Here is a 13,896-nt window from a genome sequence, read left to right on the forward strand (position 1 = left end):
TCTATAAGAAAAAAATCATTATTTTATTTTTTAATAAATATTGTTTAATTCTATTTGCTTATTTAACTTTTATTGTTATTGTTAACCTGAAGTGTAACTATAATTTTAAATTGAGTTGATTTTCGATTAAATTTAAATTTAATTGTAATTCGAATTTAATTATAGCCATGAAACATACATAGTTTTTTTTACTTATTATATATTGATTATTCATTTTTGTACTTTTTGTGATCTAGTTATATGTTTTAAAAAATATATTTTATTTTTTATTTATGATTTGGTTTATGTCTATCATTGTTTGAATTGCATAATAGTGGTTTTTCTCTAATTTATATATATATAATATTGAACTCGGAATCTTAACCACTACGCCCATGGGTGTACGATGTTGTGGTTAAGAGCGCGCGCTACTAACCCCAAGATTCCGAGTTCGATTCCAGGCAGTGACCTGAATAATAATAATAATAATAATAATAACATCACAAAATACCTTAGGAATGAGAGGCCGGGTTCAAAATTTCCCCAAGACACCTGATGAAGGCTAGAGGGTATATCAGCCGAAACGTTGTTAACAACCAACAAGATGAGAACAAATATCAGTCAAATGTAAATAATATAAATAATAATAATAATGATGATAATAATCCCTTCTACTAAAGGGCATGAGGCCTGAAAATTTGTGGGAGGGGACTAGTCGATCACATCGACTCCTGTAACTGGTATTTAATTTACTGACCCCAAAAGGATGAAAGGCAAAGTTGACTCCAGTGGAATTTGATCTCAGAACATAAAGACGGACAAAGTGCTGCTAAGCATTTCGCCCAGCATGCTAATGAATCTGCCAGCTCACCATCTTCAAATAATAATAATAATAATCCTTTCTACTAAAGGCACAAAGCCTGGAACTAGTGAATTAAATTGACCTCATTGTTTCGGTGGTACTTAAGTTATTGACCCTGGAAGGATGAAAGGCAATGTTGACCTTGGCTGAATTTGAACTCAGAATGTAGCAATGAGTGAAATACCGCTAAGCATTTTGCCTAACATGCTAACAAATCTGCCAGTTCTCCACCTTCAAATAATAATAATAATAAGATATATATAATGATAATAAGCCTGTTGTCCATGCTGGCATGGGTTGGACAGTTTGACTGGGTTGGCACGCTGGAAGGCTGCACCAGAATCTAATCTAATTTGGCATGCTTTTCTACAGCTGGATGCTCTTCCTAACGCCAAGCACTCCAAGAGTGTAATGGGTGCTTTTATGTGCCACCGGTACTGTTTGCGTGACACTGGTGTCTGCCACAATTGCAATTTTACTTGGCTTGATGGGTCTTCTTCTCAAGCACGACATAATGCCAAAGGTTTTGGTCATTGCATCCATAAAGCCCAACATTCAAGAGGAGCTTGGCCACTTTGCTTCCAGTAGGCTCAACACTCGAAAGGAACTCAGCCACCTCGCCTCTGTTAGACCCAATACTCAAAAGGTACTCAGCCACTTTACCTCCAACAAGCTCAACATTCAGAGTTTGATTTTTTTTTTTACGTGCCACCAGCATGGGTGCACTTGGCTTGACGGGTCTTCTTAAGCTGAGCACACTGCCAAAGGTCTCGGTCACTAATCATTGCCTCTGTGGGATTCAAATTTCAAAGGTCGTGCTTCACCACCATGTCTCATGTCTTCCTGGGTCTACCTCTACCACAGGTTCCCTCCACAGTTAGAGATCAGCACTTCTTTACACAGCTGTGCTCGTCCATATGCATCACATGACCATACCAGCACACCACATCTGATTCCTCTTATGCCTAACTTTTCATATATATATATATATATATATATATATATACATAATATAATAATAATAATAATAATAATAATAACTTTTGAATGGAATTTATGAATATTTTAATGCATTGTTACATACATTCCCATAAATGACATCATGTTTCTTCAGATCCTAGTCCATGTTCCTGGGTGAAATGCTGGGTGGTATTTCCTCCACTGCTATATTCTGTGTTCAAATTCTGCTGAGGTCGACTTTGCCTTTCACCCTTCCGAGGTCAATGACTTAAATACCACTGAAACACTGGGGTCAATTTAATTGACTAATTCCCTCCCCCAAAATTCTAGGCCTTGTGCCTTTATTAGAAAGGATTATTGTTATTTGAAGGTGGTGAACTGGCAGAATCATTATCATGCTGGGCAAAATGTACAGTCTGTAGCATCCATGGACATCAGGTAGCTCATGTTCATGTATTTACTTGTTTCAGTTATTAGACTGCAGCCATGCTGGAGCACCACTTTGAATACATACGTACGTACATACCATTACATTACATTTTTCTGCATAAATAAATGATGCAGATATACATGTAACAATTTATGCTGACAAAAGAAATGAGGTCGCAGTAGAGTAGTGATGTACATTCATGAAGATGTCATACCATTTATTCTGTTGTCACATTCAAACTTGACTTGTGATACATTCATAGTACATTGAAAGTAACTTGATGTGGTAATATGTACACAATATCATCCAATAAACACCCCAAAATATGATGGTAAATTTGAGAATAGCCTCAGATACATAGAATGGGTATTGACCAAACTGTACCAATACATCAATGTAGTCATCCTGGGTGATTTCAACCTTCCAAATGTTAAATGGTCTGAATGCCACCTTCTCTCTTGAATGTCATTTCATGAACAAATGTATGCAGAATCATTACTTGAACTTCCGAATATACAGTTTATGGAACAAGTGATACTCCAGCCAATCAGCAGTAACAACATCTTCGATCTCTGCTTCATAAATAATATAAATATTATCTGTAATGTGAAGGTGATCCAACAACTTTTTCAGACCACAGCCTTGTAGAACCAACAGTGTATGGTCCCAGTGCATGCTGTAAAGTAGCTGACATTAGGATGGGCATGCAGCCATAGAAACCATGCCAAAACAAACATTAGTACATGATCCAGTCCTTGGATTCATGAGATCCTGTCAAACTGTCCAACCCATACTAGCATGGACCAGTAATGTTAAGTGATCTTATCAGTTAGACGTGTTTAGTAAATAAAGATATCTTTATCATAATCACCTGTTACTTACTTTTCAAATAGATATGTTTTTTTCATAATCATCTGTTACCTACATTTCAAATAGATATTTTTTCTAAAGTCATCATTATTTACCCTTATTTATCTATTTGTGTTATTTTATTTACAGGAGATAACTACACCTGAAGTTTTATATGAAGAGGTCATTGAGGTTGAGGAACGAATGCTGTTGAAACAAGATAAATGCAAATTGGAGCTGGATTGTAAAGTTGTCACAGGTATTACAGGGGAAAAGGTGAGAGCATCTAATCAAAATTCTAGGTCTTCTAACATATCTTATCTTTACTACAACTGCCCTTTGTATTGATGTGTCAATGAGGGAACCTCTACATAATTGCTCAACCTGCAAGAAATAGCAGTCAAATTTTATACAACTCACATCCAATTGCATTAAAAACAAGGGACAAGTCTAAAAAAAGTAAAAAGATGTTTATAATATATAATGAAATTATTTTATACAGTGCTCAGCTGCACCACAACTCGTCAAAAGTGCGCATAAAGCATATGCAGTAATGTACAAATGTCTGGAGAGTGAACAGTGTATGAGTCAGATACATGCTTGAGTGTGTATGGAGGGGAGAAAATCAGGTGTAGTGTTGGCGAATCTCAGGAAGCATGGAAGTTTTGAAGGATGCAGTGCTCCAACAACTAATAACTGATTCCGGCAGTTTGTTCCATGCTTCAGCAATTCTTAGCATGAAAAAATGTTTCCAAAAGTCATGGGAGCTGTGCTGTTTTCTGACTTTGTAAACATGTCCACAGGTGTTAGACAGATGGAGTTTGAAAAGGTGCTCAGAGTTATTGTTTGTAAGATGGTTAATAATTTTATGCGTGTCTGCCAAGTCAGCTGCCTGACGTCGGAGTTTCAATGTATCCATGCCCAGGGAAGTAAGGCGTTCAGAATATGGAAAATGCCTGAGGGAGGGTATTCTCTTGGTTGCACATCGCTGAACGGCTTCCAGATGATTAATATCCTGGGCAAGATAGGGGTTCCAGACTGGTGATGCAAATTCCAGGTGAGGTCTTACCATAGCTATATAAAGCCGCAGATAGATAGCCAGAGAGCGGCTCATAAAGGACTTGGTGAGTGATGCCAAGACACCCTCAGCCTTCTTGGCAATTTTAGCAATGTGTTTTGTCCAACACAAATCGCTGTCGACAATAATGCCCAGGTCACATTCACAAGAAGACTTTTTGAGATTAGTGTTGTGGAAGGAGTAAGTAGACACTGGGTTTTTCTTCCCAAAATGCATGGTAGTACATTTGTCCACAGCCAGCTTGAGTTGCCAGTCCATGATCCACTGCTGCATTGTGTCCAGGTCTGATTGCAATAAAGATCTATAGTGTGTAGGTATACTCTTTATTTCGAGGTATAGCTTGATGTCATCTGCATATTTCAGCACTGTGGCATTCTTTAAGTTGGCATCTATGTCATTAACATATGCAACAAATAAAAGGGGGCCAAGAACAGATCCCTGTGGTACACCAGATGTCATCTCATAGGGTGAAGAGTGCTGTCCTAGAACTGTGGCAACCTCTTTTTGGTCGATAATAAAGGACTTCAACCAGTTATAGAGATCATCTCTTACACCCATTGCAGAGAGTTTCACCATGAGTCTTTTGTGTGGCACAGAATTAAAAGCCTTAGCAAAGTCCAAGTAAACAACATCCACCCAGGATCCGCGATCAGTGATTCGGGTAATGTCCTCAAGAAACTCGATGAGTTGATTACAGCAGCGGGAGTTAGGAATAAATCCAAATTGTGATGGCTGGATGAGGCTGTGAGACTTCCAGAAGTTCCAGAGGGTTTCTCTGACATGGGATTCCATCAGTTTGGTGATGCAGCTAACTAACGAAGCGATAGTTGACAGGTGATGTGTGGTCACCTTTTTTGAACATAGGGATAACACTGGTTTAGAAGAAAGTACCCACCGCGCTTGAGAAGAAGGTATGTAACACCATCGAGACCAGGAGAGGCATAGTTACGTTTATTCTTAAGTGGCGCTGTAGCATTGCTGGTGTAAATTTCATAGTAGTTATAGAGTCCTGTGTCAGAGGTGATGGAGATGGAACATTTTGATCTTCAACAGTAAAGATGCCTGCACAGCATCCGGCAATGATTTCTGCACATTCTTTGGGATTGCCAGTAATCTGCCCTGTGTGGGGATTGCAAAGGGGACCAACTGGAGAGTGAGGTCTCTGCTTTGAATGTCCATACTTCCAGGACACTTTGCTCTCAGGGTTGGTTGCTATGTGCTGTTCGAATTCAATCACTGCCTTTTTTGTCACTTGCTTGAGATGGTTGGCTGATCTATTGCGCTTTTTCCTGTTGATCTCTGATTTGTGCAATTTGTATTCCTGTTCAGCATTACGGTGTTCTTTCCTGGCAAGTTGGACTGCTGCAGTCTCCCAAATTGCACTATTGGGTGGTTTTTTGTGCTTGCGTGGTACCAATGCTGCACATGCCACCCATATTGAATTCAGAATGTTCTGAAATATGTGTCATTTTCAACCAGAATTCTTTTTGTTTGCCCAATAAGCTGAAACTGCAGCCACACAATTACAATTACACTGACCTACACAACATAAAGAAAATTTTTGCCTTATAAGTTGGACATATTTTTGAGTACATTAGTCACACTGATTACAAGTGTACAATCAGAACTCCCCATTAGCTTGAAGTGACATAAAGTTATTGGATCTTGATACTCATGTTACGGGTAAATTTATTAGAGTTGGAGATGATGTCCTCTAATGATTTAGAGTAGTTACCTGTCTAATGGTTGGCAAGAAAATTTTTAACATCAGAACAACAAGACCATGCACAGGGCTCAGTGCTGTCCATTGAATTTTTACAATAAGATTATTTCATAAGCTCTCTTATCTGAGGTGGGAGGTGAGGGCATCAATAATCTCTGTTCAACTTTTACCATGTATTAGTCTTCCACTGTGTTGTAGGGCTGAGCAAAGCCTTGTGAGTAGATTTGGTAGATGGAAACTCAAAGAAGACATATGTATGCTTACATACATACATATAAATCTGCGCATATACATACATATAAACAAACAAAAATACCCTGTTGTTGATGTTGAAATTCCAATAAAGGAGCCTTGAATATAGGTTAGAAAATGGCTCTTTCTCTATTAGCAAGAAATAAAACTGAACAATGACATACATACATGCATGCGCTTGAAATCCAGGAACAGGAAATATAACCAAGTGCCTGATGCATAAAAGGGAGGGATAGAGATGCAGTAAAATGTGACAACTGATGCAGACTTTGTGGAGTTAACATCGAAAATATCACCCACATCATAAGTAGTTGTCCGAAAATGTCATCATGGTATTATCTACTGATAAGACATGATGTTGTAGCTAGGACACTATAACGAAATCTGTGAGAAAGATAAACCCGAAGACAAAGAAATAAGAACCCACAGTATAGTAGAAGCTACAGCCACTTATAATAAAAAGGAGTACTGGTGGAATGTCCCAGTGAAGACCTCAGTAAAATGTAAGCACAATAGATTTGATATAATGATTTGGGATAGTGAAGAGAAACTGTGCATAGTTGTGGAAATTAGCTGCCCAGCAGATGTTAGCATAAAGCTAAGATGAGTGAAAAAGAATATCTATGCTGAACTCTACAGTTACTCTATCCAGATTACAAGTTCATGTTTATACCTGTAATTATTAAGGCCCTGGCATATGTAACACACTGCCTAAATACCAATCTTGAGAATCTAGGTTTCTCAAAACCAGAAAGGAGAAAGCTAATTTGAAGACTACAGATCCAATCCATCACTGGAACTGTAAAAATCTGTAAAACAGACAAACAAACAAACAAACCTACCTGTCTGCTCCTCTTCCTGGATGGCCACATTCTGCAATTGATAATGACACCATCCATAAAGTGGAACCTGCCCAAGAAGTGAACATAAGTGTAGGGTCCATGGAACGAATCATTCATGACCATTTGCACATGCGGAAGTTGTCTGCACAATGGATTCCCCAGACGCTCACACCTTTTCAGAAGTAGGAACAAGTCAGTTACTTCCAGAATCTTTTGGCAATGTGCCAAGAAAACAAGGAGAAATATTTTGGCAGACTTATTTTGGCAGAAATATTTTGGCCCATCATAGTGATGGGCCCATCACTATGATCCTGAGACTAAAGTCCAGCCAAAGCAATGGAAGCATGATAACTCACCACTTCCAAAGAAGGCTCAGGTGCAACCTTCAGCAAGATTTTTGTTCTTGTTTTCATCTTCTTTGGGTTGTTGTATGGGTATTTTTATAGCCTCCTGTATGCCATTTTCTATAAGTAAAGATGGGTATTTTTGTTTAAGCAAAAATTCTCTTAGTACTGTTATAGTTCTGTTAGGCTTTTGTTCTTGATATTTGCATCTTCTACAAAGGTACAAATTCTTCTGGCTAGGCAGTATGGGATGTTGCGTTTCGTACAAAACACAACATCCCTCAGTAGGCAAGATGATGCTCACAGTTTTTTGGAACTAGTGTGGAGTAGTGATGATGGATTTTCTGGCAAAGGGCACCACAATTAATGGGGCATATTATACTTCTCTGCTGCAGAAATTGCAGGACACCATCAAAGCAGAGGTGTGGCATGATAACCAAAGGAGTTTGCCTCCTCCAAGACAATGCCCCAGTTCACAATGTGCATGTTGTCCAGATGAAGGCACACTCCTGCAGCCATGAAATCTTTCCTCTCCCAACCTTGGACTGTCTGACTTCCACTTCTTTCCAACTTCCTTTTGAAGGAGTAACACTTTATGAATTTATTTCCGAGGTAAGGTCTTGACTCCAGACACAATCTACCAACTTCTACAGGCGAGGTCTTCACAGCATCATAAAGCGATGTGAGAAGTGTATCACCATTGGTGGTGGCTATGTAGAGAAGAACTAATAATTATGCTAAGTTTCATTTATCCCAGTCCTTGGGAAGTGGGTCAGGGGAAACCTTTAATAAACACCCTTCGTACGCATACAATAGACAATAGACTTCTTCAAATGCTCTGGGGGATCCTTAGATGCAGTAAATAGCTTCTGTTACCTAGGCAATCAAGTTAGCAGCGGAGGAGAAAGTGTAGTTGTAGAATAAGAATATGTTAGGAAATGTTCAGAGAGTTGCTACCTTTGTTGGTAACAGAGGGTCTCTCCCTCAAAGTGAAAGACAGATTGTATGATGCCTATGTATGTACAGATATGCTACAGCTAGGCAGTGAAACACAAGTTATGACTACAGAGGACTTGCGAAAGTTAGGAAGAAATGAAGCCAACATGCTTCACTGAATGGGTAATGTCAGTGTGTACATACGACAGTGTGTAAATGATTTAAGGGGAAAACTGGGTAGAAGAGGCACCAGATATTGTGTGCAAGAGAGAAAACTGTACTGGTATGGTTATGTAATGTGTGTGGATGAGGACAGCTACTTAAAGAAGTGCTAATCTCTAATTGTGGACAGAAGCTGAGGAAGGGTTAGACCCAGAAAGACAAAGTGATGAAAAAAGATCTTCAGATGCTGGGCCTTACTGAGGAAGTGACAATTGACTAGCTGTTGAGGTGATTTGCTGTACTTGAAAAGATACTTCAAACTAAGTAAATTTGTGGCCATCCATACATTCAGGCATGTCCCTTACAGGTGCTAGTGCTATGCAAGATGCACTCATGCTGGTACTACGTAAGATGCACTTGTACCAGTGCTATGTAAATGCACGTGTTGGTGAAATGTAAAAAGCACCCAGCACACTCTGTAAAGTTGTTGGTGTTAAGAAGGGCATCCAACTGTAGAAACCTTACCAAAACAGATAATTAGAGTCCAGGCAGTGATGTACATATATTTACTAAATTGCTGACATTTATCAATGGCTTTTCCCATTGTGTTGATGCGCAATTTTCTATCATTAATAAAACTATTGACATTTTTGATGAGATAGGTATGCTAGTATTAAATGTTTGGTTCCATATTTTAAATAAAGTTACGATATAATCCTTAAATCCTTAAAAATGTTTTAGCCCGAAGGCTGCGGCCATGCTGGGGCACCGTTAAATATTTAACATTTTTAATTAAAATAAGTTTTATCTAATTAGAGAATTATCTGTCATACAAGACAACTGAGAACCAGCAAAATGAAGGCTCTCATCCACATTGTTACTTAACTTGCTAAAATAGCAGCCAAATCTTCCTCAAGTCACACCTTTCCTTATAAATTGGAAGGACACATTGGATAATGTGGTCCCCTGTATAATATATCTAATAAAAGGCTGGAATGATAACACCTGGAACACATCTAATCAAATTTGGCTACTATTTCTAGAAGTTTGAGTAACTGCAGAAGGCTGATGACTTCAGTTAATAGTAATTAGAAAATGCAAACACTTGACATCTTGCTTTTCTCAAGGCTGTGAGAATTGAGGAGAAATGGCTATATCTGGAATAGAAATCAAACTGTTTGACCTACATGTTATGTAGCAGCTGAATTTTCCTTGAATACCCTCCAGTGATCAGTAATATCACCACATGTTCCAACACAGATTAATGATAACTTAACCCAACACAAGGGTGTTTAAATGAGAGTCAAATTGATGTTAATAAATTTAGTACTGGGAGTGTTAAAATGATACCTTGAAATAATTGCACTGTGAAAGAAAAAAGCTTTTACTGTATGATTAAATATTAGTCAAAGATAGTTTTTTGGCAAGTAAGTAGAGAGCTGTTTTGGTGTTCTTAAATCTGCTTGGAAGAGCAATAGATGCAGGGCTGGTGCTAGGATGTGCAGGCCCAGTTAGAGGATTGTCAGTGGGATCCTCTACTCTATATAAGCTGAAGATTGATGTTTTATGCTTCATATAGTATGCAAGTCCCAGCCAAAAAGCACTAAGAACTTGAAACTCCACCATTAACCACAATGATATGCTAAAAATTTGTCAATTACATTGGACTGTGTGTGCAACTGAAAGAATGAAGGGCAAATTCAATCTTGGTGAAATTTGAACTCAAAATGTAAAGATGAACAAAATACTGCTAAGCTTTTTGTTTGGCTTGTTAATGATTCTGTTTGTAAAAAGCAATATTAGTTTTTGACCATTCCTGCATGGGCTTTTACCCTTGTGTACCTTATGCCAGGATTTTGGTTCGTTTGGTAGTGTGAATAGGAGAATGTCCAGTTCCTTTCTGAAGACATACATATCCATTGAGTTGGTTTCTTAATTTTGGTGGGTAGAACACTGAAGAGCTGTTAGTCTTAGAACCCTAAGCTATTGCAGTACTTGGTCCTGACATTAGATGGGATGAACTGTACCTTATGTACAATGCAATGGCATCCAGTTTGGGCATTTGTATAACACTCAATGCTGAAATTAGGTGCTAACCCTTCCAGAATTTTCCATATGTAGATTATTACATATCTCTTGCATCTTCACTTCAGAGAATAAAGTCATAGTTATTTTAGTCTCTCTCAGTAGCTCATCTGCTGCACTGTTACAATCTTTTTAGTGTAGTAACATTGGACTGCTTCAAGATCAACTGTTAGCTTGGCACTATGTGGTGACCATAGATGACAGCAGTAGTCCAGGAGACTGAGATCAAAGGTCCTCCATAGTATCAGCATGACTTCTTGGTCTCTTGTCTTGAAAGACCTTAATATCTCTCCTTCCTGTTGTCCGCACTTTGTTACCATGATCAAATCCCTTTTTGAAGTAGTGAGGGGGAGTTCCATGAATAATGTACCAATCTGGTGCTGAGGTCTTTTTCTCTTTCCCTCTTTCTCTATTTTGCCTGCTATTCAAAGGTCCAGCTTTGTAACATTGTGTCACACTTACTCAATTTGAAATTTGCAATAATGGTACATGTGCTTGTGCAATACTCAACCACTTACACATTAATTTCATTTTGTCAAGTAACTAAATACCCATCACTGAGAGTGAAGGAGAATCCATCACCATTTCCCAAACTTTTGATGTTAGCAGGCTCAATATGTAAAAGCAATATTTAAAATAATGTCGTTTTTCTCTTCATTATTCATGAGTTTCTCTATATTGCAGTTACATGAATGGTCAGAAATAAACACCAAGAAACTAAAGCAGGACCTGGAAACTGTCTATGGTCAAGGAATTAAAAGCCTTGCTGTCATTCTTATGCATTCTTACATGTAAGTTCTTTTTTTTTTTTGCTTAGCAAACGTGTGACTTGGGATTCACTTCTGCTGCACATGTTGGGTAGTGTCCTCTTCCATTGTTTCAGATCAACCCAAACCTTGTGTGAATGTGATTGGGTAGACATAAATTGTGTGGAAGCCCATCAGACTTGTACCTGTTCTTAGGTGGTATATTTAGTGTGTTGCAGATTTAAAACCATCACCTGGTGTCCACTTTGTTGTAGCAATTCAAAATAGGCCTCTTGTTTGAGGATAATTCAGTATCTTGATATGGGATGGACTGTACCTTATGTACAATGCAATGACATCTAGTTTGGGCATTTGTATAACACTCAATGCTGAAATTAGGTACTAACCCTTCCAGAATTTTCCATTTTCCTTCACACTAGTTTTGGAGTCCCTGCAAAAATGTCTTGACTGAGATCTAAGAATATTCGAATAAACTTATATCTTGTAACCATATATATTTATAAGTTGAGTACTGCAACCCAAATCTGTGGCATGTGATTGATGACCAGAAAAATCATTTCACTTCACTCTTTGTCTATATCTGCAGCTTCATCGAGCCATCTTGTCCCTCAAACTCATAAAACATTTTCAGTGGTGATATATTAAAACAACTTTGGTCAGCCTAAGGCTATAGTTGAAGACACTTGCCCAAGGTGCCATGCAGCAGGATTGAAATCAGTATCATGTGGTGGGGAAGCAAACTTCTTACCACACAACTATGTCTGCCCTCCTTATACATGCATGCATGCATACATATATACATACATATGATGTGTGAGAAAGAGGAAACAATTTATGTGATTCTTTATTAATCATTACAATCATTTCAACCCATCATGCATCAATCCCTTCCAGGTGAGATTCTGTATGACTGGTTGTGGTGCATCATTCAGTACAGATGTGCCTCATCAGGTGACTTTTCTGAAGGTACATTCTTTAATCTCCATTTTGCTTATTTCGGTTAGAAGACATTTTGTTATTATCTGTAGCTGGTGGCGTACAGGTGAGATTCTGAGTTAAAATGATTTAGAATGAGGAACAGTTCTCTTATAGGTAATGAATTTACTTACAATTAATCTATATATATAAAACTGAGAATGTCTGTCTGTGTGAATCCCTAAAACTTGAGAACTACACAACCAATTTCATTCAAATTTTACACATGCCTTACTTGGTGTCATGTAGTGTCATAGGCAAAAAATGTTTTCAACTTTTTGCCTAGTGCGAGCCCACAGCAATATCATATCTTCTCCACTATTTCAGTATTATATGTCAAAAGTGAAACAAAAACATCTCTCTATTGTTATGTCAGCTACTTTCACTTTAATACTGAAACTATTAAAGCTGGACATCCATTATGCTAGAAGAAGATCCGCTATGGTCTTATATGCTACACCACTGGTTTTAAATTCATATTGATCAAATTAATATTCAATTTTGCACCCTTATTATTTTAAATTTAAATTTACATGTATATATATATATATATATAAATAGATAGATGTATACATATATATATATATATATATACACACACACACATACATGTATATATATGGATGTATAAATATATATATTGTTGTATTTAGGAATGGTCATTTTGCCAGTTTAGCCAATAAAAACACACGCACTATATATTTGGTGTTACTTTGCTTCAGCGTTATTTACTTTTTACATTAATCTTAAAACAAATTACATGAACGTATATAAACAGGAGATACAAATATTACAGGCACTCCCCACACACACACTAACTAAACAAAGACACACATAGAGGTATACGCATGTGCAAATGAAGACACATACAATAGGAATACAAAATACAAAATGGCTGACCGTTAATAAGGAGAGACACACAAATAAGAAAGAAGAAAGCAAAGGACCACTGATGAGGTCACAGAAGTGTGACAAAAGAACTCTGGCTGAAATAAGATTAAGATTAATGTAAAAAGTAAATAACGCTGAAACAAAATAACACCAAATATATAGTGCGTGTGTTTTTATTGGCTAAACTGGCAAAACGACCATTCCTAAATACAACAATATCTGTTTCAACACACAATTTCACATCAAAAACTTGCAAGACAAATATATAAACGTAATATATATATATACACACACATATGTATATGTATACATGTATATATATATAGATGTATATGTATACATGTACACACACACATATATATAAATGGATTTCGTAGACAGGAAATGAAGCAAATCAATCGTATATATATATATATATATATATATATATATATATATATGTATGTATGTATATATGTAAGTGTATGTGTGTGTCTTTATCTCTGTGTTTTGCCCTCATCACTGCTTCACAACTGCTGTTCATTTATTTACATCCCCATAACTTACTGCTTTTACAAGAACAAACTAATAGAATAAGTACCAGGCTTATCAACATAAAAAAAGTACTAAGCTGTGTCTCATATTTTTGTTTGCCCACTCAGTTGTATCTATCAATTTATCTTTGTGTGTGTGTGTGTGTATATATAGCACCCTAATGGGGGCCTTAACTCCCAAATTTTAGTCATTTCTTTTATGATCCAAAACTAGGTCAAAAGTACTGA

At 37.3% G+C, this 13,896-nt stretch overlaps 1 protein-coding gene across 1 annotated transcript in view; it reads left to right on the forward strand.

Annotated features, from left to right (window-relative positions):
• The window catches only part of LOC115221209 (5-oxoprolinase), a 180,558-nt gene that overhangs the window by 11,879 nt on the left and 154,783 nt on the right, over positions 1–13,896 (forward strand). Inside the window, 2 exon segments of the mRNA XM_036510593.1 lie at positions 3,231–3,356; positions 11,187–11,293. Of these exon segments, the coding sequence (XP_036366486.1) occupies positions 3,231–3,356; positions 11,187–11,293 (233 nt within the window).

Source organism: Octopus sinensis, linkage group LG18, assembly GCF_006345805.1.
Source record: "Octopus sinensis linkage group LG18, ASM634580v1, whole genome shotgun sequence".
Classification (NCBI taxonomy): Eukaryota; Metazoa; Mollusca; class Cephalopoda; order Octopoda; family Octopodidae; genus Octopus; species Octopus sinensis.